At 42.8% G+C, this 26,839-nt stretch overlaps 4 protein-coding genes across 7 annotated transcripts in view; all 4 read left to right on the top strand.

Annotated features, from left to right (window-relative positions):
- Positions 1-528, top strand: part of LOC111661788 (membrane protein MLC1-like) — a 2,378-nt gene extending 1,850 nt beyond the window's left edge. The window contains exon 8 of the mRNA XM_087176393.1: positions 475-528. Coding sequence (XP_087032519.1) covers positions 475-528 — 54 coding nt within the window. The remainder of the gene's footprint in view (positions 1-474) is intronic.
- A 1,377-nt stretch (positions 529-1,905) lies between these two features.
- panx2 (pannexin 2) lies at positions 1,906-10,150 on the top strand. The gene is made up of 6 exons (XM_023415463.1): positions 1,906-1,974; positions 4,241-4,963; positions 6,335-7,449; positions 7,673-7,808; positions 8,153-8,335; positions 8,849-10,150. Exons 2-6 carry the CDS (start codon positions 4,735-4,737, stop codon positions 9,166-9,168), a joined length of 1,983 nt encoding a protein of 660 aa, XP_023271231.1. The 5' UTR covers positions 1,906-1,974; positions 4,241-4,734; the 3' UTR covers positions 9,169-10,150.
- A 997-nt stretch (positions 10,151-11,147) lies between these two features.
- trabd (TraB domain containing) lies at positions 11,148-18,782 on the top strand. Of its 4 annotated transcripts, none has more exons than XM_023415466.2 (10): positions 11,148-11,221; positions 11,790-11,830; positions 12,107-12,161; positions 12,876-13,042; positions 13,369-13,509; positions 13,892-14,002; positions 14,110-14,249; positions 15,362-15,534; positions 16,168-16,264; positions 16,389-18,782. In XM_023415466.2, the coding sequence occupies exons 2-10, from the start codon at positions 11,807-11,809 to the stop codon at positions 16,558-16,560; spliced, it is 1,080 nt and encodes a 359-aa protein (XP_023271234.1). In that variant the 5' UTR covers positions 11,148-11,221; positions 11,790-11,806; the 3' UTR covers positions 16,561-18,782. The 4 variants fall into 4 exon arrangements, with proteins under 4 accessions (XP_023271234.1, XP_023271233.1, XP_023271235.1 ...); XM_023415465.2 differs by having other exon boundaries at positions 11,154-11,210; XM_023415467.2 differs by lacking the exon at positions 11,148-11,221 and adding an exon at positions 11,230-11,479.
- A 251-nt stretch (positions 18,783-19,033) lies between these two features.
- selenoo1 (selenoprotein O1) lies at positions 19,034-25,859 on the top strand. The gene is made up of 9 exons (XM_023415461.2): positions 19,034-19,703; positions 19,980-20,183; positions 20,270-20,447; positions 21,109-21,239; positions 21,402-21,679; positions 21,843-22,011; positions 23,643-23,828; positions 24,058-24,214; positions 24,426-25,859. The coding sequence occupies exons 1-9, from the start codon at positions 19,150-19,152 to the stop codon at positions 24,654-24,656; spliced, it is 2,088 nt and encodes a 695-aa protein (XP_023271229.1). The 5' UTR covers positions 19,034-19,149; the 3' UTR covers positions 24,657-25,859.
- The last annotated feature ends 980 nt before the right edge of the window (positions 25,860-26,839 follow it).

The following is a 26,839-nucleotide window of genomic DNA, read 5'->3' as shown; positions in this document are numbered from 1 at the left end:
TTTTGCAGTCTTCATACCACCGTAACAGGAAGCAGGAAGTTGTATCACACCTTAGAACAGAGAAAGAGAGAGACAAATTTTTTTTTTTGATTTTTCAAACCACTTTTATTTGCTCAATAACAAATTTTCAAGAAATAAATAAAACAAAAAACTCCAAAATAAATAAAACTAAATAAATTAAACTCTACTCATTTCAACATATGACCAAAAACCAACTCATCATTCTCTACAGAACACAGCACTTGTTTGAGGCTCCATGTCTTCTTGAACTCCTCCACATTAGTTGTCAACATAAAGAAACTGAAATCAGTTTTCAGTCTTGCTTTTAGCATCAATTTATAAATGACTGTTACAGCAACATCTACCGAGTCTTCCAGCTTGTTTTTCCGGCTCAGGTAAATCGCCATTATCGCTTGACCCAACAAAAAATTCAATAATTGACATTTGATTTTTCCTCTCCTGTTGTACCTGTAGCCCAGAATGAATATTTGTTGTGAGAAAACCTCGTCATACAAACCAAACATCTGAAACAAAAACCGAAACAGAGACAAGAGTCGACCACACTCTAAAAAACTATGAAAAACAGTCTCTCTCTGTGTACAGAAGGGACAGGTATCAGCAACATTTAGATTAATCACAGAAACAAAAGCATTAACAGCAACAACACCATGCAGAACCTTCCACTGTAAATCACCAACCCTCTTCGTTAATGGTGGTTTGTACAGAGCTCTCCACTTACAGAGAGAGAGAGAGAGAGAGAGAGAGTCTATATTTGGAAGCAGACGTAGTGAGGAGTGTCTTTCCTAACTGGTGGAAACCGGCTTGAGGAGAAACTGACTTGTGGTTCAGTCCACCTGATGAACATAGAGAGTCAGAGGATGCTGCAGTTTCTGGAGCTGCTGTAAAATGGTCCCTATTGACGATCATGAACTGGTAAATTAACAGGTAATCTGTGTCATAAGGCAAAATCACTGCATCCAAAAAAGTTAAATTCATTAATGCTGTTGTTTCCCCAAAAGACTCCTTCTAAATACTATCACTATCTTCACACAGGCCTGTGTTACTACAAGTAGCCAATGCAATCAAATGATGGCTCCTCCATTACAAGCTGTGCAAGGATCTACTTCATTTTAAAGTTGAGTTGGATTTAGCTTCTGCTGCATGAACCCCAGCAGTAAGGGATGGTGCTGCTGTCTTTGATGATCAAAAAAAAAAGGAAAATATAGAGAAAAGAAAAAGAAAAAAAAAAAGAAAGAAAAAAAACCCCAGATGCTCGCCACACCCAGTGAGTTTGAATGACATATATCTTTCCCATTCATTGTTGGCGCGTGTCTGTGGCCGGTCCCACATTCATGCATGACGGACAGGCTGCAGGAACCTATCAATTTGACAGTAAAAGCCCCTCACCGCCTTGTAGTTCGGTTGTAGACTGGGCGAACAGAAGGTTTGAGTAGTGGTTAGTCAGTCTGTAGTTATTCACCTACAGCCAAGCCTTAGTCCTACACAGACAATCTTACTCTCTAGTGCCTAGGCTATTTATTATTCATTAGTACTATTTTATTATAAGTGTAACATTCCAGTAACGTTCATACAGTAGGCCGAGATAAAAAATAAAATCTATTTTTCGGAAACTCTGCCCACAATGCACCTGTCCTTGTGAATCACGCTCTCTATTGTGCGTTAATTCGGTGAAGCGACGGCGATGTGATGAACTACAGAGAATCTTAATGTGTTGTCTCATCCCTTGTTTCTGAGGAGAGAGGCAGGGCAGGGAGGAGAGCGGAGCGGAGCGGATAGGGAGGGAGGGAAGGAGGGAGAGAGGAAGGGGAGCCGGGGCGGGTGGGTGAGGGGGAGGGGTGATGGTGGTGGTTGGGGGGGAAGGCGGAACAAACCGGTGTGCTCGGATACATGCTGTAGCTGCTCGCCCGCACTGCAGATTAACTCTTACCGTGCCGGGAGGTGCAGCGAGACATGGTGAGTGGATTTTGTTGTTTCCCAGCTGCATGCACGTTAGATATCTGAGCAGAGGAGCGGGAAGTGTGGCTTTACCGCTGCTAGTCTCTCCACTGTGGACAGGTAGACAGCTGATGCAGGTATTGAGGATCTCCTCTTCTCTCACTCTCCCTCTCACACACACAGACACACAGAGAGAGAGAGAGCAGCACACACACACACACACACACACACACACACACACACACATTCAACACCGATTCAATCAGCTACTCTTGCTGTTTAGCAGCTCGTCTCCTGGCTGGCTATTTGGGAGCTATCCGCCGCTCAGGTGCTGAAACGGCTCAACATCTGCAGGCAGTCGCGATTCTCTGCAATGCAATGTCTCTGACGGAAGCGTGGTCCTCCTGGTTGCCATTCTCCCAGTGTCCCGGACCCACAGACCTGTTTAGGAAGACAGCAGCGAGAGGCATCCTAACACAGCACGAGCTAACTAGGACATAATGATCTTCTCACTCTGATGAAATGTTCCTGCAGTGTTCCCATACCGAGAAAACACTGAGGATACTTTATGCTGTTTCTCTACCTTCTGTGTTCTACTACACTAAAACAGTATGTCTTCCTAAATGTCTCATCGGGCTGCTGTAGTTATCTGCTCAAATGTGTCCCAAGTGTCTCAGACATGGGCACTGAAAGTTCTTCCCTCCTCATCCGTCACCTAGTTCATAATGAATGAACAGAGCTGTGTCCGCTGTTGTCTTGGGGGTCCATCCCTTTTCAGCTGGTTCTACTGGATATAGTCAAGCGGGATGCTGTAGTAGCCAGGAAATGTGGGGTTCCCTCTCTCTAAACACTACTGGTGGCATCACCCCAACCGAGGGGCATAATCTGTCGGACTGGATCAGTGCCAGAGGCTCACAGACAGCAGCGCAGCCTCCAACAGAAATTACACTCAAATGTGATGCTGCCCCCTTTAAATTAAAATTATGCAAAGTTTATTTCCCTCTCTGATATTCCTGGAGACTGTGTTTGAGGAAGTGTGGGCAAAGTTATCTTGACTGACACCAGGTAGCAGTACGTGCAGAAAAGAGTGGTGAATCTCGGCTGGATGTCTTGTCATCCCATAAATCACGTTCTTGTATAATACCAACTACTGCATGAGGTTAGAATTAACATATGTGGCCTTGAATAATGCTCACTGATGAAATTTCAAAGGAATCCTCTCCGTATAATCTTTCCCACCATGTGGGTGAGAGTGCTATAGAGCTCACAAGAGTGCGCTAACTATCCCCTGTACCGGTGAAACTGCAGTCTCAGGGTTCCACTCTCTGAGATCTTAAGTGTGCTTCCCAGGCCTGAACTAGAGAGCTCTGCTTTTATGAATATCATAGATGAGTTGTGTGTGTGTGTGTGTGTGTGTGTGTGTGCATTATGAGAGGAAAGTGAGAGGAGGGCAGAGGGAGTGGTGGAGAGAGAAAGAAAAAGGAAGAGCGAGAGCGAGAGGATTGTTGACGGGAAGGGGTGATGTATTCACACTCCTCACAAAGGACATTCACATAACCTTCAAGTGAAATGAGCATGCAGCAGCCCCTGATCCACGTGGCACAGTTACAGCACAGGCAGTTGCATGCATGTGTGTGTGTGTGTGTGTGTGTGTGTGTGTGTGTGTATACGTGCACACACACACACGCATGCACTCAAACACTCACATATGCACACACTCAGACACACATGACAAGACATCCCACTGACAAGTGTCTGGTAACCACCTGACATCCCAGTGTGAACATGGTGTTCCACAGAGGTAATGACAACCAGGAGTCCAGAGAGGGGCAGGGGACGTTTTAGAATAGCACAGTCGTTGTCCAAAACATGCGAGGTTGTTCATTTTTCAAGACAAATGGAACACTTTTCAAAATCACTGAATAAATTCTGGTTTTAATCAGTTTCAGGTTAGCATACTCCCCAGTGACGAAACTTGCCCTTTAGTGTCCTTGCTTCATCAAAGGCAAATATCCCCCTCAGATGTAACCACAATCACACACACCACTGGTCAGAGAGGATTAGACATCCTCAGCCACGTGACTGCATTATAAAGGGCGATGAATGGGAACACGGGGCTTTCTTGAGGAAGGTGTGAGACAATGCAAATTCACACTTTGGCTCATTTGAAAGATCCATTTGTTATCTATTGCACATATGTTCCCAGCAATAACATCTTGAACCTCATTGTACCTTCATAAATATACACACATTGTGCCTTCCTAACTGGCTTTCTGTCTTTCAGGCAAGGACTGGTCCGAGTTTCTCGTGACCGAAGCCCACGTAACATCTCTTCAGCCAACAGTCACTCTCCCTGGGGAGCACAAGGACACCTCCTAAACTCGCCTCTTTCCTCATCCTGCCACACAGTGTGTGTGCACGGAGGCCAGGCACTGTAGAGACGGGGAAAAACATAGGGATGCACACAGAAGAGGCCGAGTGAGGAATTTGCTTCTGAACATTATGTCTGTTCTTCTACAAGGGAAGAGCAGTGGGGAACTGTAGAAAACTCAAAGCTCTGAAGAACACAGACCACAAAGTATGACCCGCTTCTTTCCCACACATGGTGACCGGGGCTGAGGTTGGCCACACATTTGTGTGTGTGTGTGTATGTGTGTGTGCCTGTGTGAGTGTGTATGTGTGTCAGACTGTGCTGAGGTGTATTTAATTACAGCAGGGAGTGTCTGGCCTCCCCTCCAGCCCAAAGGGGGGTTGTAGTGTGCGTCCTTTGTGTTCCGGATGCAGAACATCCTCGATCAAAACTTAGACATGGCCACAGCTCTGCTCGCCGGCGAGAAGCTGAAGGAGCTGATCCTGCCGGGCTCATCTCAGGATGAGAAGGGCGGGGCACTGGCCAGCCTCATGGTGCAACTCAAACTGGAGCTGCCCTTTGATCGTGTTGTTACTATAGGGACGGTCATCATCCCCATCCTGCTGGTCACCCTCGTCTTCACCAGGAACTTTGCAGGTGAGATGCTCAGCCACTAGAGGGGGTTCACTGTCAAAGCTAGAATGTCTAAGTCATAACAGCAGCAGCAGCAGCTTCGTGTCAGGTTTTGGAACATACACATACAGCGGGGTCCAAAAGTCTGAAACCACTTTCCCTACACCTCAAGACTCACTATCTAAAAAGTACGGGTTAGCAGCACTGTGCATTTGTGTCTTTTGTGACAGACAGTGATAAGAAGGAGTGTAAGTAGGAGATTAAGTGGGGAAGGAAAAGGAGCAGTGTATTGAAGGAGCAGACAGAGAGAGCTAGGACGGGATAGAGAGTGAGGAAGACAGAGTTGAGATACGAGGGGATGGACTGCTGGTGGGGGGGGGGTGGTTAGAAGGGAGAGAGGAAACGATAGATGGGAGGGATGTTAGTTCATTGCTGAGTCAGACTCTCTGCAGAGCAGCATTTAACCAGCTGGGACCAAGTGTTTAACTTTAGCAGCAGAAAGATGTGGGTGTTTTGACAACTTTTTGGGTATTCACTCACTGATGTATTTTTTTAGGATATTTAGGCACTGCAAAATAAAAACATTAAAGCGCAAGGACAACACCCTGCCCTCTGTGACTAATAAAGTGATGTCACAGCACATATTCTCCAGTTAGTATTACCAGTAAGATAAATGAATAAATGCTGACTTCAAAAATGACTCTTTGTAAGGTAATCAAAGCATTACGTAATATCAGATGTCACTGCACTTGGTATGTATTTAATGGACACAGAACTGATAAGGAACAACTTTGACAGGAAGGGCTGCTCTCACTTCCTCTATCTGAGTCAAGCAGATGAGTGTTGTCAGAGAGACGCAGCGCTTTCTGCTGAACAGATGAGTGATTCTGAAAGATGCTCAGAGATACAGGAGTAATTTGAATGAAACCGAGAAAGGTTCAAGATACTTTCTTGAAAATAAATGTGAATAGATCTTGCACTGAAATTACACATAAGAAAATAAATAAAAAGTGATGAATGGAACTTATTTGGAAGTGAGCATTAAAGGTATTACCAAATCTGTTGCGATATGCAGAAGCACAGAATGATTCACCTATACTCAGTTTAGTTGTGTGCTCATGCAGTTTTACAGTACAGCGGATGATTATAGTAGATATCTCAGGTATGTTTACCTGTCTTCACCTGTCACCTGTCACTGGCACAACTGGAGTGTCTTGCAGAGTTTTCACATTGTCAGATATTGCTAATGAAATTGGACGAAAAGAAATAAGGCCCAGGATGTAGCATTGCAACACTCTTCTTTCAGCTCGTTATTTTAATTATTTTATGAAGTATAATCATTTGGCTTGTTAAAGTAATGCCTGGACTGATGCTTTCTATCTGTGCTTTCCTCAGAGGAGTCGATATACTGTTACACACCGCACAACTTCACCAGAGATCAGGCACTGTATGCAAGAGGCTACTGCTGGACAGAGCTGCGTGATGCCATTCCCGGCGTGGAGTCTCACCTCTGGCCCTCGCTATTTGAACACAAGTTCCTGCCCTACGCCCTGCTGGCTTTTGCTGGAATCATGTACATTCCTGCTTTGGGCTGGGAGTTCCTCGCCTCTACACGGCTCACTTCAGAGCTCAACTTCCTGCTTCAAGAGATTGACAACTGCTATCATCGAGCTGCTGAGGGCCGAGCCCCAAAGATCGAGAAACAGATCCAATCCAAAGGACCTGGCATAACTGAGCGAGAGAGGAGGGAGATCATAGAGAACGCGGAGAAGGAGAAGAGCCCTGAGCAGAACCTGTTTGAGAAATACTTAGAGAGACGAGGCCAAAGTAACTTCCTGGCTAAGCTTTACCTGGCACGCCACCTGGCTATTATCTGCCTCAGTTCCATCCCTATTTCCTACCTGAGCGCCTACTATGCCCGCCAAAGGCAGAATGAGTTCACCTGTGCGCTGGGTGAGCCTCCAGACATTAGCAGCTATCAAGAGCTAAAGCTCAGGGTCAACTGTAAGCTGCCTGCTGTGCAGCTGCAGCGCATCATGGCAGCGGTGGACATAGCTCTGCTCTGCACCATGAACCTCATCATCCTGCTTAACTTGCTGCATTTGTTTGTGGTGCGCAAGTCCAACTTTGTATTTGACAAACTGCATAAAGTTGGTATTAAAACGCGGCGCCGCTGGCAGAAGTCCCAGTTCTGTGATATCAACATCCTGGCCATGTTTTGCAATGAGAACAGGGACCACATCAAGTCACTCAACCGGCTAGACTTCATCACTAACGAAAGTGACCTCATGTATGACAATGTGGTCAGGCAGCTGTTGGCTGCGCTTGCACAGTCCAACCATGATGCTACACCCACTGTGAGGGACTCTGGGATACAAACGCTGGATCCTAATATGGATCCCTCTGATCTCGGAGTGGGAGAGATAGCTGGGGAGCCGTTGGTCATCAAACGGCCCCGCAAGAAGATTAAATGGATCCCATCCTCAAATCCTCTCCCTCAGCCATTCAAGGTAAGGCGATTGCCCAAAAAAATTTGTTGTAACACATCATTATCCGTTCAGAAAAAAACATCAGTGACTGCAGAAGTGAAGCAGGATCCAACCATCAACATCACCTGTTTCTCTACAGAGACAGGAAGTGGAATGATGCTTTAAGTGCTGCCTTTGGCTACCTGAACTGTAGTTTAAGCTGTTATATAATGACCTGCTTTTGTGTTTTCTATCCTTTGTAAAGGAACCCCTAACCCTGACACGTCTGGAAAATAACACCAAGCCTGAAAAACCCAAACCGCTCCGACGAAAGACAGTGGCAGACAGCTTCATCGCACCACTTCTGGACAGCAAGGGCACACAACATCCAGCAACAAAAGGTATGCAGTTCTACGAACATTAAGTCTGTGACATGTTAAGGAACTAATTTCAAATTATCGCTGCTTTAATCAGTATTTTTATATTAACAGTGGCTCAAAAGACTAAGTGTAATGTGATAGAAGTCACTCTTAATGATGAACCCATAGAGCATTGTCATATACACTATCTGAGCAAAATGAAACAGCAAACGGGCAAATTTAGCAACCAGCTAGTGAACCAAATAAACTGTTTATGGTGGTAACAGATAAATGTCACTTACAGTTTGTTTTTGCTGCCTCCAAGAGGCCAGAAAATCAGTTAACGCTGTTTTAGGAACAGTTTCTGCTTTTATTTTGACTTGTAGATCTTAGTGGGATGGAGAAAAAGCACACTCGCAACTTCTCTCTGGACGTTCACCCGTACATGCTGACCATTCGGAAGCCCAAGGTGGAGGTCGCAACCACAGAACCTCTACCCTCAGAGCACATAGATACGGTGTACCTCGAAGGAACACATACTGTTGTTCATGTGTCTGGTGCAATTACAGGTAGGCCTCATCTTTGTGTGTCTCTTGCTCTTTGTGGCTCAGGGGCAGAATTAATGACATGGGTCAAATATTCAAGGAATTTAATAGTGACCAGACAAACACAGCATCACTTCTCATCCTGCTGTGCCTGTGAACAAAGTGGCCACATTATTTAATACACAGTGTTATATATCTGTTCAATTCCACATGCTTAGTAAATATTACCAGTGCTGCACTCCTTGGCCAATCACTTTTAGCATGCAAAAGTTAAGGCTATTGAAACGTAAATGAAAAATGAAGCTCTGTTTTGGGAATGGAAGACAATAAAACATGATTTTACTTTTCAGGTCCAGTTGAATGTGAGGTCTAGCTTGTTAGGCTAGACCTGGTAGCTTGACATTAGTTGTTAGTGTTGACCTTTAAAACAGTATAGGAGATTTTTTATTATTATTTTTGTACTATTTTCTTTTGAGACTTTAACTTTTGTTTTCTCTCCTCTCATACCCTGTCTGTTATTTGCTTCTTGGCTCTCAGAGACTAAGGTTCGCTCTCCAGAATCGACCAACACTACCTTTTCTACAGTCACTCTGCCCACCACTACATATGTAAATGGTGTGAGCCCCAACCCACCATCCAGTGAGGATCCACTCAGTCCCAAGTCCTCCCCTCCTCCAAAGGAGCCTCTCACCCTGGCAGAAAACCCTGAGTCTCAGCCACCACCCCTGACCAGAGCCCCCACACACCAGCTGTTGAGTATACATCATACTCTTTTTGAGGAAGAGGAGGATGAAGAAAACCGTAGAGACAGACTAGCGGGGAGACCGGGGGAACTCATCGCCGCTGGGGAATGTTGAAGGAGAGGAAGAGGAACGCTGACTGAGATTCCCCCCCGACACAACACTCGCTGCACATGACCATCTTCCTCCTATCAACAACCACCTCTTCTCTTTGAATTAACTCATATATGTCTGTGATGGGTGGACTGGGCTGACTGATTAGCAGATTTGTGATAGTGACAAATGACTATTGTTGTCAAAAAAAACAAAACAAAAAAAAACAAATCTTGAACTTTTAGATGGGAAAAATATTCACAGAGGATAAATAAGACAGATTTGTGTATTTGATCAGAGTATTGCTGTAGGAAATGATGTCACATTCATGTCTCAGGATGACTGTGTACAGCTAATCACCCTCCAATGAAACCAGCAGTGATATAACTCAACAGGGTGCTACAGTGCAGGGTCGAACAGGATGGACAGCAACTAGAGATGAATGAGCTTTCTTGAAAAAAAAAAAAAGACAGACACCTTAGGAATGCATATTTGCAAAGAGGACTGCATTATGGCTTCAAACAAAATGTATTTTAACACATATATTAACGCTTAGTCCCTTTATCCCAATAGCCGAGTAGAAAGGTAGCTCACGCAATACAGGTGTTGAGATCTGCACAATTAATATGCAAAAGATCACAATATATTTGTGGCAATAACGTATGCGCTTACAGCATCATATTTCACATGTATAGACACTGTATATGACTCAGTGTTGTGTGGGGTGTTTAAAATATAACACGTTTCATGGCTTTGTCATTGCCACTTCACCATCGATTAGGAACCTGTATTAAGATCTTGACTCCACTATATTTGCACGTCATTAATAGTAGGGAAATTGGCATATTTTATAAAGGAACAGCAGACTCTATAATGAAAGTGTGGCTTTGTGAGACAACGTGAAGTTTCAGTACTGCTCAGAGAACCTGTCAGATGTGTTTTATAGGTACCAGTTATCTTCTGAATTCTAGTAAAAAGGCAGTTATGTGGGTGTTTTCTTCTTAAGGACTTTAAAGACTTCATCGTGATGAATGGAGCTGGACTCACAGGTGAAGTATTTGACTTCTGTGTTCTGCTGGCTTCTTGTGGGAGTGCTGTTATGTGAAATGAAAGATGTGATGAGTAGATGTTGAATCATTCCTCACGGGAAGGTTTATAACGTGATGTCGAAGCTTTTGATGGTCATCTGATGGTCCGACACGATCTAAATTAGTTTTTCAGTAGTTGTGCCCTGTCTCACATTGTGCTAACACTTGCTCGACCGGCAAAAGACTCACGAAGGAATGAATAGTTAGAATAGTTTGTCTGTTATTTGTTGTAAAACCAAGCATATAGGGTATGTTAGCACTTTTCACAGGGAACAAGTGAGTGGACAAGGGGATGGGTGCCTACCACAACCTCTCCTTATGCATTTCTTGCAGCTGCACACTTCAATAAAACAAACTGTCTGCACTGACTGACACACCAATATGACATCTACTGTAGAAGACATAAGTGCTGTTGTCAGGGGCCTACCTACAATATAGGTGGACCTATGCATATTATACTCATCTTATGGGGCATTTCAATAAACACATACTTCAAGACTTGTGGTGGGAAACAGCAGTTTCCCCACTCCAGCATCCAAATATCCTTCGTTTTGGTGATAATCCATGTCACTGTCATGATACCAGATGGCTCACAATCCCCTTGTTAGACTACTCAAGCACACAAATGCATCCAAAAGCACTTTAAGACTAGTAGCACGGGTGTGTAAGAGCATGTTATATGTTGTAACACAGCTCTGCTTATAACTAATTTTCTGTGTAGGTTTTCACATTGAGCCTGTTGGAGAGGTAGATCTCCGACAGTCTTAATGCTAGTGAAAATGTGGAGGAGAGAGTCCAGACTTTGATTGTAATGTGTAAAATGTTATAATGAAAACAAATTAAAAACATTTTCTTTATAAAAACAATAAATGTGCGCGTCCCGACAATCAATGACTACATGTACCAGAATGCACCGCTGCTGTCAGCCGAGCACTATAGGCGAAGAGCAGCACACTGACAGACGGGCAGGCTTGCTCAGTAAGTTGAAGGTATTCGTTCGTAGACAACTATCCTGTATATAACCAAATACGTTGTATTTAACAATGGCAGCATTTGTTGTGAAAATGTCCAGTTTCAACGTTTATATTTGACTAAATTCTTACCAGACTTGCTAGCTTGCGTTAGCTTGAGTTAGCTGTTATCATCATCGGGTTGCTAGCAAGACCGATGAGCTCTTGGTGAACACTCAAGTGTTTAGCAGTCCCATACTTAGGAGTAACGCTAGCTAGCTTGTAGACCTGCCGCCGGTAAGTCACTTCTTCTTCAGCTGTGCTCGACTTGTGTAGCTAACCTTTTGTTCGTAGCGATCGCCTCGGCGGAGATAACGTTACCTATTTGATTTACTGTCATGAATCAGTGACAGCGACTGCTTTCCCCCAGTAACGATATTGCGTTTTAACCGTTGGTTGCATTTAGACAAGTCAGCACCCCGGTAAAGCAACGTCAGCAGTCACTAACGTTATACCGTAGCTAGCTGTCGGTGAGCGGCTCACTGTGTGTGACCACAGACTGCATGGTGTGAACGGATGTCTTCATTCTGCTCTCTGTCACACGCAGCTTTCAGTGCTTCAAACATGGACCAAGACAACAATTCAGAGGTTTGTAAAAGAAACGCGTTCTTGTATTTATGTGTATGTGTGTGAGTGAGAGAGAGGATAACACACTGGGCAGCTTGTGTGTTTTAGAATGATGTAGTCTGTAATAGCATATGTTATTCTCTTGTTAACTTGTTTACGTTATTTTGCAACCATTGCTCTGAGCAGTTACCTAATAATGTGCAATCTCTCTAAAACTGGCTAGTCTTTGACATAAATAATCTCCCTAATCTTGCGCCTTCAGTCTAAGATATTGTTTGCTGTTTTGATGTGTCACAGGATGAGTCAGTGGGGCCATCAGAGGAGGAACTTCCATGCCTACCTCCAGGGCTCTGTAAGCCATTGTGTTTTTTCTTAATCCATTGTGTATGCTGTACTTCGTCAAATAGGTGGTGTAATACCTGTTTAAGAGCAACCACAAACTTCTTTTTTTTAAGCAGCTGTCCTTGTATTGTAACTTCTTACGTAAATATAAATCTGCATAGTACAATAATACAAGTCTTACCAATTCTATGCTCTGTACAGCAATAGATTTACCCCAAGCTTTTGTCAAGTTATCTTTAAATATCATGTAGTGCTACTGACTGGAGCAGTGTTGGATTATCTCCAGGTAATCACTTGTCAAACCTTAGGAATGCAGTTTTACCTCATGCAAATGCATGTGCTATCAGTTTTCTTGCTATCTTCACTATTAGCCACAGCCACAGATTGCACTTTTCCAGACCCACAGACCATAAAAATGATATGTGTATTTTGTATGTTGTGATGATTTTCTGTAAAATGTAGGATTGCACCTAGACTTGTCTCAAGTTTACTATAAAAAGCTTAACTCTTCTCCAGCATTAGCAGCGCTTCTGCTTGTGTGAAACTTATATCACTGGGATGTAAATTGCTAAAACTGTAGCTAATGCATTTAAGAAAATGGAAAGTAGTGGAAAATTTGTCAAAATTTTGAATACATCCTCCCTGTAATAGATTTGAACAATAGGAAGACAACAAAACTATAGTTTTCCTGGTGTATGTTTCTGTTTCTGTTATTACTTTCCAGCCGATGGTGAGGCAATGGAGCTGCTTTGGCAGTTGCGATCTCAGCGTCGCCAGTCATCTCCTGAGCTCCCAGAGACTGTGACCCGCCTTACTGCCCCTGATGGCAGCCTCCTATACCTGGTGGGCACAGCACACTTCAGTGACAGCAGCAAAAAGGATGTGGCCACGGTGAGCCGATGAGGATTTACAAGAGGATTCATACAGTGCAAAATGCCATTTACACCCTCTTAAAATGTGATATGCTGTGAGTTGTCAGTGGAAAAATAGAGTAATTCTGTGAATGTGGAGAAGTGCTATAGAGTAGCACCTTGAAGTGATGATGAGTCGCCTGTCTATACCGTAATTAGGTTCGCATTCCTATTTTGCGAAGCATTATCTTGTTGTCTTTATTCCAAATTGATTGTTTTGTCTGAACGTCCTCCCTCACTGCTTATTTTCCATTTGGCTCTGTCTTATTCTGTCTCTTATCTTACATACCCACTGCTCTCACACAGACGATCCGTGCTGTGCAGCCAGACGTGGTGGTGGTGGAGCTGTGCCAATACAGGGTGTCTATGTTGAAGATGGACGAGAATACACTGCTGAAGGAAGCCAAAGACATCAACCTTGACAAGGTTCAGCATGCCATCAAACAGGTCAGGCTTTCAGGAAGATGGGGAATGGTGGTGGTTTGAAAAAAGAGCAAGAGTAGATGAAATCCACAGCAGAGGGAAAAGAGAGAGAGAGGCAGAAAGGAAACAGTGAATCAAAAATGGCGACAGAGAGTTAATCTATTCTGAATAAAGCAGAAATGCACTCATTGTTAATGGAGAAATTAATACCAGTGATGTATGTTGCACAAGCAGGGCTAAGCTAAGAGCTTTTATCCTTTTCTGTACTTGTGCATTTTGTCTTCATTTTCCAAAACTATGTTAATGTAAGCACCTTAAACTACAGAACTTGTGCTGTTGTAACGATATTTAAATAATGACCGCTGTTTCGCTGTGGATGCTTATTTCTGCCCTCTGTGTTTGACAGAATGGGCTGATGTCTGGCCTGATGCAGATTCTCTTGCTCAAAGTTTCAGCTCACATCACAGAGCAACTGGGCATGGCTCCTGGGGGAGAGTTTAGGGAGGCCTTCAAGGAGGTAAATCATACATGAAAAAATTAAGAAAGTGTATTTTTTTGTTTGTTTGTTTGTTTGTTTTTGTGTTGTTCTCTTTTTTTATTCCTGAAGTTTTTCCTTCCACACAGGCGGGACGGGTGCCGTTCTGTAAATTTCACCTTGGGGACAGGCCGATCCCTGTGACGTTCAAGAGAGCTATTGCTGCTCTCAGTCTGTGGCAGAAGGCCCGCCTAGCCTGGGGTCTTTGTTTTCTGTCAGACCCAATCAGGTATAAACTTATCTTTATAAGTTTTTTTCACCCAGTGTCATTATTAGATATTGTTGTTTAACAAAGAAAAGAAATGTACATAATTCTGAAACTTAGATCATTTCAAAAATGTTGAGAAATTTTGTGGAAAATTAATATGGAAATAGGGAGTGTAGTCAGTGGGAATTAACCACCACACACTTTGGGACTGAATGACTTCAGAACCTGCTCTTTGCATATCTAATGTTCTCTCATTAGAGGTTTCCATTTTGTGGAAATGGAGAAGAACTTGATTTTAAAAAGGGAGTTTAAATGTAAATGTCAGATATCAGTTAATTTGGAAATTTGGGGAAACCATCATTGTAGTAGAAAACAATTTGTTTTTTTGTGAGAAAAACAAAAGTGCAGCTACAGTATATGTGTGAGCATAATGTGTATCTGTGAGGTCTGTTTGGAACTAGGGAAAATGCGCCCACGGACATTTTCCAGAGTACATGCAATTCTGCCAATTTTTTAAACTGCCGGCGTCTGTGAGAGCTGACCGGATGCCGGAGCTTTCTGCATGAAGTGATTTTGTGTCTGTCTTCCAACATCGCTTAGATTGAGCTTTTGAGCTTTAGAAGTACTGCTACATTCTCTGATATATAAAATACTGTTGCATATGGGGACCTAACAGATTGACGATGCCGTCCCATTTCAAAGTCTCATACAAATGTGAGAAATGCAATCTTTTGCTTAAATTTGGAAGTACACAACTGTTGTATTTTTGCACCCCTTAGTATCCCATAATCAATTGCATTGGGGTCAATTGTTTGATTCGATGCTGCACATAAAGTGATGAATACGATTTACTTAGCAGATATGTTATGCTCATTTTGCTGAATTTTTTTAGTGTATACATATTGCATAAAGTCTTTACTTTATAGTGGATGCTCAAAATATTTCAAAAACATAGATGAAAAATGTAAAAAAAAAAAAAAAATTTGAAATCTTGCAGATCTTATCAAGTCCTTGACATTTCGACTGTTAGTTCCTCTTTCTTCACTGTGCAGTGTCATAACCAACAGAAAACAAAATGTTCTCCGTCATATGTGAGCTGACTGTGTTGGGTTGGGTTGTGTGTCATGTTTCAGTAAAGAGGACGTAGAGAAGTGCAAACAGAAGGACCTGCTGGAACAGACCATGTCAGAGATGATCGGCGAGTTTCCTGCTCTCCACCAGACCATCGTTGCTGAAAGAGACATCTACCTCACACACACGCTCCGCCAGGCTACACGCTGTGTAGAGGCTCCCCCTAATGCCCACAGTGCGTATTACACTGTTCAGTAAGCTAATGGTCACATCTTACTTGTTTTTCATCTTTTACATAAAATCAAATAGATTTCAGTATATAGGTTTTTAGCTCCCTAACTGTGTTCTTTTTTCCTTGTACATTAGGTGTATGTTTTAATACATGTATATCTTATTGTGATAAGGTTATGTTACAGTACCTTCCTCATTAGAAATATATATATATATTGTATATCATCACATTTGTTGCTAGATTGTTGCGTAATTAACAGATCGGTAAATGTGGTTTAAATTCTACAGAGGCTGTTGGTGGAAATGCTGAGTCATATTAGATAAGGGTGACATTTTAAACTATAGTTCACAAACACTTTTTTCACTCTGTTGTTTCACTTTTTTTTATTAACTGAGAAACAAAATTTGTTTTCACTGTGAACTTGCAGCAATTCATGTTCATGGAATCATATTGTGGTTTGAACAGCAGTGCATTTGTTCTGTATAATTTCTATACAGTTAAACTGAGGGAAATTCGAGACTTGCTCAGTCTTGCAAAAGATAACCAGTGGTTTCATAGATGATGGTATACATATAAAGAATATGGGATTGTAGCAGTGTAGATTGTGTATGTAAAACATTTTCTACTGTTTTGTAGAAGTGCCTGCTGTGGTGGTGGGAGTCGTAGGGATGGGTCATGTTCCTGGGATAGAAAGAAACTGGGAGAAGCAGCTTAACATTAATGAAATCATGAGGTATGTTTATCTTGTTGTTTTGACATTACGCATTGTTGATATTCAGTAACAGAAATTTACTGTAATTGTGTTTGACTTGACAGTTGCAACAGCTGCTCCATGTGTATATCTGTCTCTTCCTCAGTGTTGCACCTCCCTCACGTTTTGGCTGGGTGTTGCGCACAGTCATGAAAGGCGTCATGATGGGAATGCTGGGATATGCCTGCTACCGTGCTGGAGGGAGTCTAGGTAGAGCCCTACTGTCCTTACCTGCTGTGCAATCAGTACTGGAGACTCTGCGGCCACCCCCTGCTTGACCCCACTGGTCTTCTCTAAGCCATCAGTGACACGACCTTTGATTTATGAAAACAATGCATCTATCACCAGTGGCCTTAAAAACAGGAAGTGAGGCTGGATGAAATGGTTCACCAGCCCGGATGATGAACTAACAAGGACCTCGCGGGGGTTTAGATCATCCCACCTCGCATTGATGTCCCTGTAGACACAGCAGGGCTGTACTGCCAAAGAAACCATGACAGTACTCTTTGTTTTCTTTCATATTTTTTGTGCAAATCCTGCATTTTGTAAGGTTTACAAATGCCAATAATTCCTTTTGAATAGATCTAGTACATTTTCCCCACCATTCCTTTTAATAACTTACACACAGAGATTTTATTTGACAGGTAACATCAGCAGCTATTCTCTGTCACCTGCCCTGATGTGACTGAGCCACTTTGTGAGAGGCACATTTTTCTAAAGCTGTCTCTTTATTCCTTCCGTCTTTCATGTGCCAGCCAGCTTTTTTTTTTTGGTAATTGGCACATTTCAAGTCCAGCACTTTAGAAGAGACTGGTGGACTCTTGTACTGTGCATGCAGTCTATGGAAGGGACAAGAAAGTAAAATTACAAGTCAGTTAGAACGGCAATACACAAATTGGAGAAATATAATTTAGGAAGTCTATAAAAACCTTGTGTTTTTAGAAGTGGTGCATAGAGTGACTCGATGTAAATGTCAAAAAATATCTGAATTGCAAAGGTTGACCATCATTTTATTAATTGTTAAAACATCTACTGCTTAAAATGCATATTCTTCAAAACTCATATACAGGATTAACATAAGACAAAATTTACTTATTCCATATGTGCATGGTACATCAATGGACAAGTGCCTCATATTGCAGTTGTAAGGGCTAATGGTTAACTAAATGGAACGGCAAAAATGTGTGTTATATGCATCTTAAAGATACTACAACCAAATGGTCAATGCAACTTTGTAAGAATCTGTCCTTTTATTAATATGAGATACCATAGACACATTTTATAAAGGATGTTGCCCTAAATATAGACACTTGTCTACATTTGTGTTGTGTTAGTTTTCAGTTGAAATGCCACAATGGTCCCTACATTTTATAGTCACTCATATATTCAACAGAGACCTGACACAGGACAAACTTAAATGTGCCTCAGGATGAGAAACGTATCAGTTATGTGATTTGTATATTTGATTGTACCTCCAATATGAGGCACCTTCATCTTTAGACTTTAACTGGCTCCATCTCTGAGTAAAGGTTTCATACTTGACACACAATTATGCATCATACACAGAAAGCTATCACTAAAAACCTTCAAATGAGAACATCTGACAGTCAGCACACCAGCTGTTTGTACTTTTATGATATATGCATTATCACTTCCCAGTCTGATTGCTAAATGGCAACAGAGATTGATCGAACAGAGGAAATTGGTTCTCATGATTTCTCATGAGGGGTAATTAGTTATCGACTTGTTTTGACCACCAGGAAGGAAACTGACTATTAAGGTTGGTCAGAATTGGGAGGTAAAGCCTTACATTGCTGTCACTGCTGCCTTTGACCCTGAGATCGCCTCTTTTGCCGAGGCTTGTTATTACCAACAATGACCTGGATCCACAGTACAGAGCTTCTTATTGCACGTGTAAAAAGCAGCGAGATGACGACCCTGGAACTTACGTGGGAGATGTCCCACTAAGTTCAACAGGCTAAAAAAAATAATTATGTAGTTGCGAGGCGATAAACCAACATTGATTTCCAGGTTCTCCCAATATTAATTTTAAGTCATTTTTTTGTACAGTACTTTATTTAGATGCATTTATAAGATTATTGAAATGATCCACTGAGTAAACATGGGACTTGAGTGATTGAAGCAGTGCCATTTCATCTTGGCAAACTATCCACACATTAAACTAACTCAGATAATCCGTCTTCCAACTCATAAATTCATTTTCTTAATATATAAGAATAGTGAAAACGCGGAGTACAGATGTAGTCAAGCCTCTCAGTCCCTCAGCAGTATAATGCAGTCAAATTCAAAGCTGTCTGTCTCCCTCCTACAGTTGAATTTGCTCTACATTTGAGAATTGCCAAGAAAACTTTGTGAATGCCTGTAACTTCTTGTAAGATTTGTTTCCCCATACCCTTGTGTTGTATTGTCACTGTTACAAACCAAATTGTCATGAATTATAAAAGCATTTTAATTAAAGATAAACTATATTTGCCTCAAAGATGTTATTTTATTTCTGCTGCATGTAAACTGCAAAGATTTTTAATGCACACACTCAGAAAGTGATAAGCTTTATATTGGCCAGACGTATGATTTTATCAGAATATGTAGTCGTAATTATTATCCTATTCTGTTATTATATTTGAATTATCTAAATCTTATTTTGTTAATGTGGTTACTATGTCAATTTGGTTTCGACCTATGTACTTCCGTCTTTGCTATTTGTGTCTGGTCGGACAAATATTAATGTGACGCCGTCTGTCTCGCAAACATCCGCTCTGTTTAGGATTATGAAAGCATGATTAGCGAGAACTTTATAACTGCGCCACCGCGCCACTGAATAAAAGCGGTCGGATGGCCCCGGTTGAATGGCTTATTTAGGACCTCGACTGGGACCATCGCGCATCTTTGTCCCCGGTGTTTCCGTGTTCAGACTCTTCAGCTCGGTCGGGATGGACGACATGGGTCTGGCAATGAGTCGTTCCCCGCTGGAGCGGCTCGACTTTGACAACGTCGCCCTCAAGGAACTACCCCTGGACCCGTCCGAGGAGCCGGGGGTACGGCAGGTGAAAGGAGCGTGTTTCTCCCGGGTGAAGCCGCAGCCGCTGACCAAGCCTCGGTTCGTGGCTGTGTCGCGTGAAGCCCTGGCGCTGCTGGGTCTCAGCGAGGAGGAGGTCACGAACGATCCGCTCGGACCAGAGTATCTCAGCGGCTCCAGAGTGATGCGTGGATCTGAGCCCGCCGCACACTGCTACTGCGGCCACCAGTTCGGCCAGTTCGCCGGGCAGCTGGGCGACGGGGCGGCCTGCTACCTGGGGGAGGTGAAGGTGCCACCCGGCCAGGATCGCGAGCTGCTGCGGGAAAACCCAAGTGGCCGGTGGGAGATTCAGGTGAAGGGAGCAGGACTGACTCCTTATTCCAGGTACTAGGGGGTGTTTTTGTGTCAGTTTGTGTTGTGTTAGCAATGTTTTGTTGCAGTTACTGGGGTTAAAAGAGACAAGTGGGACTCACCAGATCTTAAACTCTTTTTATGAAGTGAGAGGTATACACATGGAAAAAATACTTTGATTCCTGTTTTGACAAACATACATTTCACCTAAAGGAGCAGACAGATTTTAGGGTGATATGTTATGACATGTTAGCTCTACCTGGATAATTAAGAAAATGCACCTTTACTGTGACTTTTTCCCCTCTATAGACAAGCCGATGGCCGTAAGGTCCTGCGCTCCAGCATAAGAGAGTTCCTGTGCAGCGAAGCAATGTTCTTCCTGGGTGTGCCCACCACCAGAGCAGGCTCCGTAGTGACCTCTGACAGCAGGGTCATACGGGATGTATACTACAGCGGACAACCTCGCCATGAGAGATGCTCTGTGGTCCTCCGCATCGCCCCCACCTTCCTCAGGTGAGTGCACATTGTCCCCACTTCATCTATCACGGATGCCTGAGCTTGCCTGAGATGTTTGTCTTCACTGTGCTCATTGTGTGCAGGTTTGGATCCTTTGAAATCTTCAAGCAGGCGGACGAGTTCACAGGCCGTCAGGGTCCCAGCTACGGACGTGATGAGATCCGAAGTCAGATGATGGATTATGTCATTGAGACGTTTTACCCCGAGATCCAGCAGAATTACCCAGACCGAGTGGAGAGGAACGTGGCTTTCTTCCGAGAGGTCAGAGAGCCCGAGTGACACTCTCTCCCACCTCTCAACATACAAATCTCAGCCACTGAAACAGAACTTGAGCAACAACTGTTAAGACTATGAACTGCAAGGTTTACTCAAATCAGCATGTTGCTGACTCAAGGCACTGACATTATAGATTGAAGCCAAGAACATTTGGATCCTCTTATCCTGTTAAGCTGCTGTAAATGGTTCAGTGACTGCATGTGCTGAGTCACTGTGACCTCTGCTTTATGTGAGATTAAGATATTAAGAGATCTGGAGACAGACTTTTGACATTTTCCTCATCTGCTTAGACAGAAATCATATCATCCATTCTCCCCAGGGGTTGTTTTAAATACAGGGCATTCAGAAAGGATTCAGACCGCTTCTCTTCTTTCACATTTTCTCATGTTGAAGCCTTATGCTAAAATCAATGTGTCAGTGTGATATTTCAGTTTTTCCTTTTTGAATAAATGTGCAAAAATAAGTATAAATCTGTTTTAGCTTCGTTTGATGTATTTAGATTGATGAGGGGAAAAAAAGGAATATAAATGATTTTAGCTGCAAAATATCAAAATGTGACAAACGTGAACAGGTCTGAATACTTCCTGAAAGCACTGCATACTAGAACATACTGTAACGCGAGACCATGTCTTGTCCCTGTTTACAGGTGATGAGTCGTACAGCTCAACTCGTGGCACAGTGGCAGTGTGTAGGTTTCTGCCATGGAGTCCTGAACACAGACAACATGAGCATCCTGGGACTCACGCTGGACTACGGTCCATATGGCTTTATGGACAGGTCAGACATTTGTGGAGCGCTTATGACCAATTGATCTGATTGATCCAATAGACATTATGATTGTATGGTCATTTTCTATATATGACGTAATATGCATGTTTTGGGAATGAGGTGTCCATCACACATGAGATTATAGAAATCAACTTTCCTTATCTCTCACAGGTTTGATCCGGATTTCATTTGCAACGCCTCCGATAACTCCGGCCGTTACTCCTACCAGGCGCAGCCGGCTATTTGCAGGTGGAACCTGGTGAAGCTAGCGGAGGCTCTTGCTCCAGAGCTGCCACCAGACCGGGCTGAGGCTGTTATGGATGAGTACCTGGATCTGTATAACGGCTTCTACATAGAGAACATGAGGAAAAAACTGGGTTTATTGAAGAAGGAGGAGCCTGAAGATGAAATTCTGATCACTGAGCTGCTGCAGGCCATGCACAACACAGGTGGGACAGGAGTTAGAGAGCATTATAATGCCTAGCAGCAGAGACTGATGAGAGAGCATTTTATCTAGTTTGGGAATACAATTTGTTCATACAGTACTGCGGATAAATTTAAGTAGTCACCTATTGCACCAGTATTGTAACGTTTTCTGTCCCCGTCCTGCAGGTGCTGACTTCACAAACACCTTCCGCAGCTTGAGTCAGATTTCCTGTCCCACTGAGGGAGAAGGTGAAGGAGAAGAGGAGCTTGCGAAGAAAGCCACAGCCCTCCTGCTGGAACAGTGTGCCTCTTTAGAGGAGCTCAAAGCCGCCAACAAACCTACTATGGATCCACGGTGAGTGAGCCAAAGACGCTATATACAGTACAGAACACACCATTTGACTAAATAAGTTGTAGAGGGACAAGAGAAGATACATCAGTGAGATTATTTTAGTGACTCTCTGACCTTTAGTCTACCTCCACCACAAGATCATAATTGAACTTTGAACACTTTAGCTCATGACAGAATGCAGCATCTTGAAAACTAAATATCAAATATGTATTGATTGCTTTTGATATTCTTGGCCTCCAAAAGATGAATCCTAATTATCTCAGGGACAAGCCTGACTTTTTTTTCCTGTAGCAGCACCAGTTGGTCAAAATGTCCACTTAAACAGAAGGAGTGCGAGTTGATTGATAATGTTATAATGGAGCACCAGAGCATCAATGTGCTCTATTCATGTGCTGAGGAGTCTTTTACTGCCACCTTTTGGATAAACTTGGCTTTTTCTTTTTTTTTTTGCCCACTTCATGAAAAGATACTAATGATATAATGTTCAGACTGTCCAGATTTGTTTTGTTTGGTTATACACATTGCAGCTTCTGGGAGCTTCTAATGGGGCTTTATGTATTAGTCTTGTTTGACACTTAGATGGGGAGAGGAATATTGTATTGGAAATGGGTGAAATGAAGAAAAAAAAATAGTTTGAAGTCTCTTAAAAACTGCTTTAATTGTTGTTTTTGGGAACAAGTTGTAAAAAACCACATAGCCAACTCTGACATATTACCACATACAGTTGGTTAAACAATGGCCTAATTATACATTCAGCTGACATGGAGAAACAGTAGCATTCATTTGGAGTCATGTTTGTGTCCAGCACTGTCCATCAGACAGGGTCAAAACAGCAAAGCTGCAGTTAGAAAAACCGAAACAATGAGTTTAAAGAAGGGGAAAAAGCTCCATGGAGCAGAGGGGAGCTGCAGTGTTGGATTATAATACTCTCTGGGTTTGTCACAATCAATCCATTGTTAACATAAAAATATGAATATAAAAAATAGTGAAAGTTCAAGGCCTTTCACTTCACTGAAATACTAGTAATGAACCACAGTGATATCTTTCTGTTCCATTTTCAAAATGGGATTTGAAAGTATTTGATTTCATATAATGCAACTGAAAGTCAGCCCTAGCAGATTAGTTTTATTTTTTGAAAGTACCTGTGACCTGACTGTCCCGAGTAGAAAGTAACCTTGTCATAGACACTGCCGAGGCGAGGATTTTTCAATTGAAACAATGCTCGAGAAAATCCAACATTTCTTAATCCGTCAATGTGGTCCAGTGTTGTGTAGTGTTTAATACCGTGTGGAAAACTTTATAATTATGTCTGGTCCTGTTTGTTTGGAAGCCGTAGAGGGAAAATCTGATTGTGGACCAAACCAGATGTAGACATGGATTATGCAGGAATCGGAATAACGCATTTGAAATGCTTTATCTGATTTCATGCCTATCCTAATCTGCGCATGTAAACATAGTCAGATTAAGTGAATGTGCCATGAATATAATCATGTTTTTCTTTACCTCACTTCCCCCATGAAGTATCTAACAAAGATAAAAATCTGGACTGTCTGCACTGGCAGCTCCGCTCCTCTGTTTTCTCCAACATGCCAATAACAATTGTAACTGTTATGATTTCTGTCTGCTGTTGACAGTGAGCTGGCGATGCTGCTCTCTATGGCTCAGAGCAACCCAGCGCTGTTCCAGATGATCTCAGACAGGATGACAATAGCGAGGCAGTTAGACAAACTCAGCAGACTGAAAGACCTGATGGACACCAGCCAGGAAGAGCTGAAAACCAAACAGGCGGAGGAGTGGACCAGCTGGATCACACGCTATAGGTGAGACAAAGGGAGACAGAAATGATGATGTAAATCAAGAGCAGAGGGTGAGAAGCTACATGAACAGGATGAAGTTTTTTTTTTTTTTTTTTATTTGGTGGATGGTGATGGGTGGAAGTGTGACTGATAAAGAGGGCGTACAGACAGAAAGAGCAGGAAATGAGTTGTTGAGTCTGACATTGTTCCATTACTATAACGCTCCAAGTGTTTTTTGTTATCATTGCTGCAGGAAGCGTCTGGCTCGCGAGCTGGAGGGCCAGAGTGATGTGCAGGCTGTGCAGGAGGAGAGGGTGAGGGTGATGGACAGCACCAACCCTCGTGTCATTCTCAGGAACTACATTGCCCAGAATGCAATAGAGGCTGCTGAGAACGGAGACTTCTCTGAGGTCAGGCTCGGATTCACTGTGACACTCTTAGACTGTAGTTCAACCATGTGAGGAAAAACCATTAAAACTGAGCCTGAAAAAGTGTTCCTGCAGCATTAAGAGTGATTTCAAAAATTGACATTAGGATGCACTTCGGTTACACACGATTCCCTTTTGCTCTCTTCAGCTTTAGCGTTTCAATCTCCGCTCTCACTTCCTCTCTGCACTGCAGGTCCAGCGGGTCCTCAAGGTTTTGGAGAAGCCTTTTTCTTCCCAGCCAGGTCTGGAGCTTCCTGCGTGGGTTGGCAGAGGCGGTGCCACTGAACAGGGAGAGAGGGATGAAGGAGAGGAGCAACAGCAAGAGGCTGCATCTACATCCACAGACACAGCCAGGAGTCCTGTTCCCTATGACAGCAAGCCCCCAGCTTGGGCCCATGAAATCTGTGTTACATGATCTTCGTAGTAACTTCCCTGATTGTTAGCCTGCCTGCCTAAAATGACAAGAGAGTTTCTTTAATCCATATTTTTTACCTTTATACCCCCCCCCCCCTCAGTCACTGTGTAACTCTCTGTTACTTTAACAGGCAGCGTCAAGGAAGTTAGTGTGAGGCACGACACACTACAGGCTACCTAGCTGATACAAAGCAGACAGGGAATGAGTTGAGTTTGGTGGTACAAATATATATAAATTACAAACATGATGTTGCCATGTCTGGTGAAAAGCTTTTGACCATGTGTGAAACGTTTTTTTCTGATGACATTGACATTTCTGCTTAAAACAGAATTTTGTAATGGGCTTCAACGTCTAAATTTGAGGAATTTGCTCGACAAGGGGTTGGCGGGGTCACCCTTAAATCCATGCGTGGCATTTTTGAATGCAAGATGCATTCAGTGAAAGAAAAATAGATGGGATTTTTATACAAAAGTGCACACAAATGCAGTTTATGAAATACATTTAGGGGCATTTTTATTATTTCTGGTGACTTTTCGTCTTTGCAAAAAAAATACCCTCAACTTGTTCCCTGTCTGTTTTGTGTTTCGTTAGATATTGATGACGGCTCAGACAACATGTCCGACAGTGACCTGTCTGAGTCTGATAAATTGTGTGGTGTCGCCTCAAAATATACCAAATAATATGATTTGTGTGTGTGTGTGAGTGATAGAGTGAGTGAGTGAAAGAGATGATCTTTTAGGCACGTTTGTTGGTGAAAGGGAATGATTGCACATGATCCAATGAGCCGCAGAAGATAAGACACGCACAATATATTCTCCTATAATAGAAAGCACTGTTTTGCCACTGTCATAGCAGCACTTGATACGCACAGAACCACAAACCATGTTTTATCTTAATATGTTCCGTAGGCATGGAAACTACTGTTGGTCTAGATTTGATTGAAGGAAAAAAAAAATGGGATCTGCATATTTGAGTATTTTAGTTTGGCTGTGAACATGCACAGATGTTAGAGGAAGTTTAATATAACTGGTATAAATGTGATTCATACCCTTCTGTGAATTCGTTTGAGCTATGATGCCGCCTCATAGCACTGACTATAACTTCCTCCATTTGAACCAGGATCACTCTGTTGTCTAGGCAACTGGATTCAGATTTTTTTGTCAAAATAAAGCCATTAGGCTCTAACAAATAATAAAAATGGACAGAAAGAGATTTTTTTTCATTGTTTTATATTTGCTTAATAAATATGAAATATAAGTTTGAGCTCTTCCTCAGTTAGCCTTAACCTATCCTAATAAACTGAGCAGTGACTACACATTACGTACCTTTTTTGTACCTAATACACACCTACCATTTTTATTTTAGGTGCTGAACGCCTCCACATTTCTGTGTGTCATAATATATTTGATTGATGGCAACCATTCTGTTAATTGATTGCCCCAAACTGATATAAGTGAATGTTTAAACCTTTTCTATTTGTATAAATGTCACACAATCTAAACCTTCCAGTTTGTTTATGAAACGACCGTTTCCTCGTTCTGTTTCCTGGACACATATAACACAGTGTAATATTTCCCTAACCACATAGCTGTGCTTGTGATCACCTCTGGGCGTCAGCAAAGCTCATGTCCCAGCAAGCCTTACCCTAAGTACAGGGCGCAGCTCCGAGGAGTAAAACCTACAGTAGGTGTAACCCAGCCAGAGCTTTCAGAAGCCTTTTAAGTCGTTATCCAAATTGTGCGCACTTGCCAACACATTTCACAGGCATGCTGTCAGTCTGTACTCTCGTGTTACTCGCATTCCAGTCCCTCTTTCACCTTTAATTGTAGGCCCTCAGCAGGAGTGGCTTTTGGTGACCTCAGGCTGCGCCCTAAGCGGCAGACACGCAGAGCTGCGCAATGATCGAGGGTGAGCGCATAGGTGGGATCTGGGACAATGGGTGCGTAGCGTCCGCAGACCAAACAAAAAAAACGGCCAAAGAACAATCTTTCCTAGACTTCTTATTTTGCGTTTTAAGAAAATAAAATGTCTAAGCGAGTCAGACCCGGTTACTACCGCCAAGAAGTTAACAAGACCTCCTGGGAAGTGCCGGACCGGTACCGGGATCTGAAGCAGGTGGGGACCGGGGCGTACGGGACGGTATGGTAAGTGAAAACCGCCCCACACACACACACACACACACACACACACAC

The sequence above is a fragment of the Seriola lalandi genome, unplaced genomic scaffold, assembly GCF_002814215.2.
Source record: "Seriola lalandi dorsalis isolate HSWRI2012SDOR001 ecotype SW California unplaced genomic scaffold, Sedor1 jcf7180002054553, whole genome shotgun sequence".
Lineage (NCBI taxonomy): Eukaryota > Metazoa > Chordata > Actinopteri > Carangiformes > Carangidae > Seriola > Seriola lalandi.
This window is presented reverse-complemented; position numbering and strand designations above follow the sequence as displayed.

Bases quoted from the DNA above. Each gene is read 5' to 3' on its own strand.
- trabd (XM_023415464.2), top strand. From the start codon at position 11,759: ATGTCTTCATTCTGCTCTCTGTCACACGCAGCTTTCAGTGCTTCAAAC. The intron at 13,043-13,368 runs GTGAGCCGATGA...GCTCTCACACAG, and splicing joins GCAAAAAGGATGTGGCCACG to ACGATCCGTGCTGTGCAGCC. The intron at 14,250-15,361 runs GTATAAACTTAT...GTCATGTTTCAG, and splicing joins TTTCTGTCAGACCCAATCAG to TAAAGAGGACGTAGAGAAGT.
- panx2 (XM_023415463.1), top strand. From the start codon at position 4,735: ATGCAGAACATCCTCGATCAAAACTTAGACATGGCCACAGCTCTGCTC. The intron at 4,964-6,334 runs GTGAGATGCTCA...TGCTTTCCTCAG, and splicing joins CTTCACCAGGAACTTTGCAG to AGGAGTCGATATACTGTTAC. The intron at 7,809-8,152 runs GTATGCAGTTCT...TTTGACTTGTAG, and splicing joins ACAACATCCAGCAACAAAAG to ATCTTAGTGGGATGGAGAAA.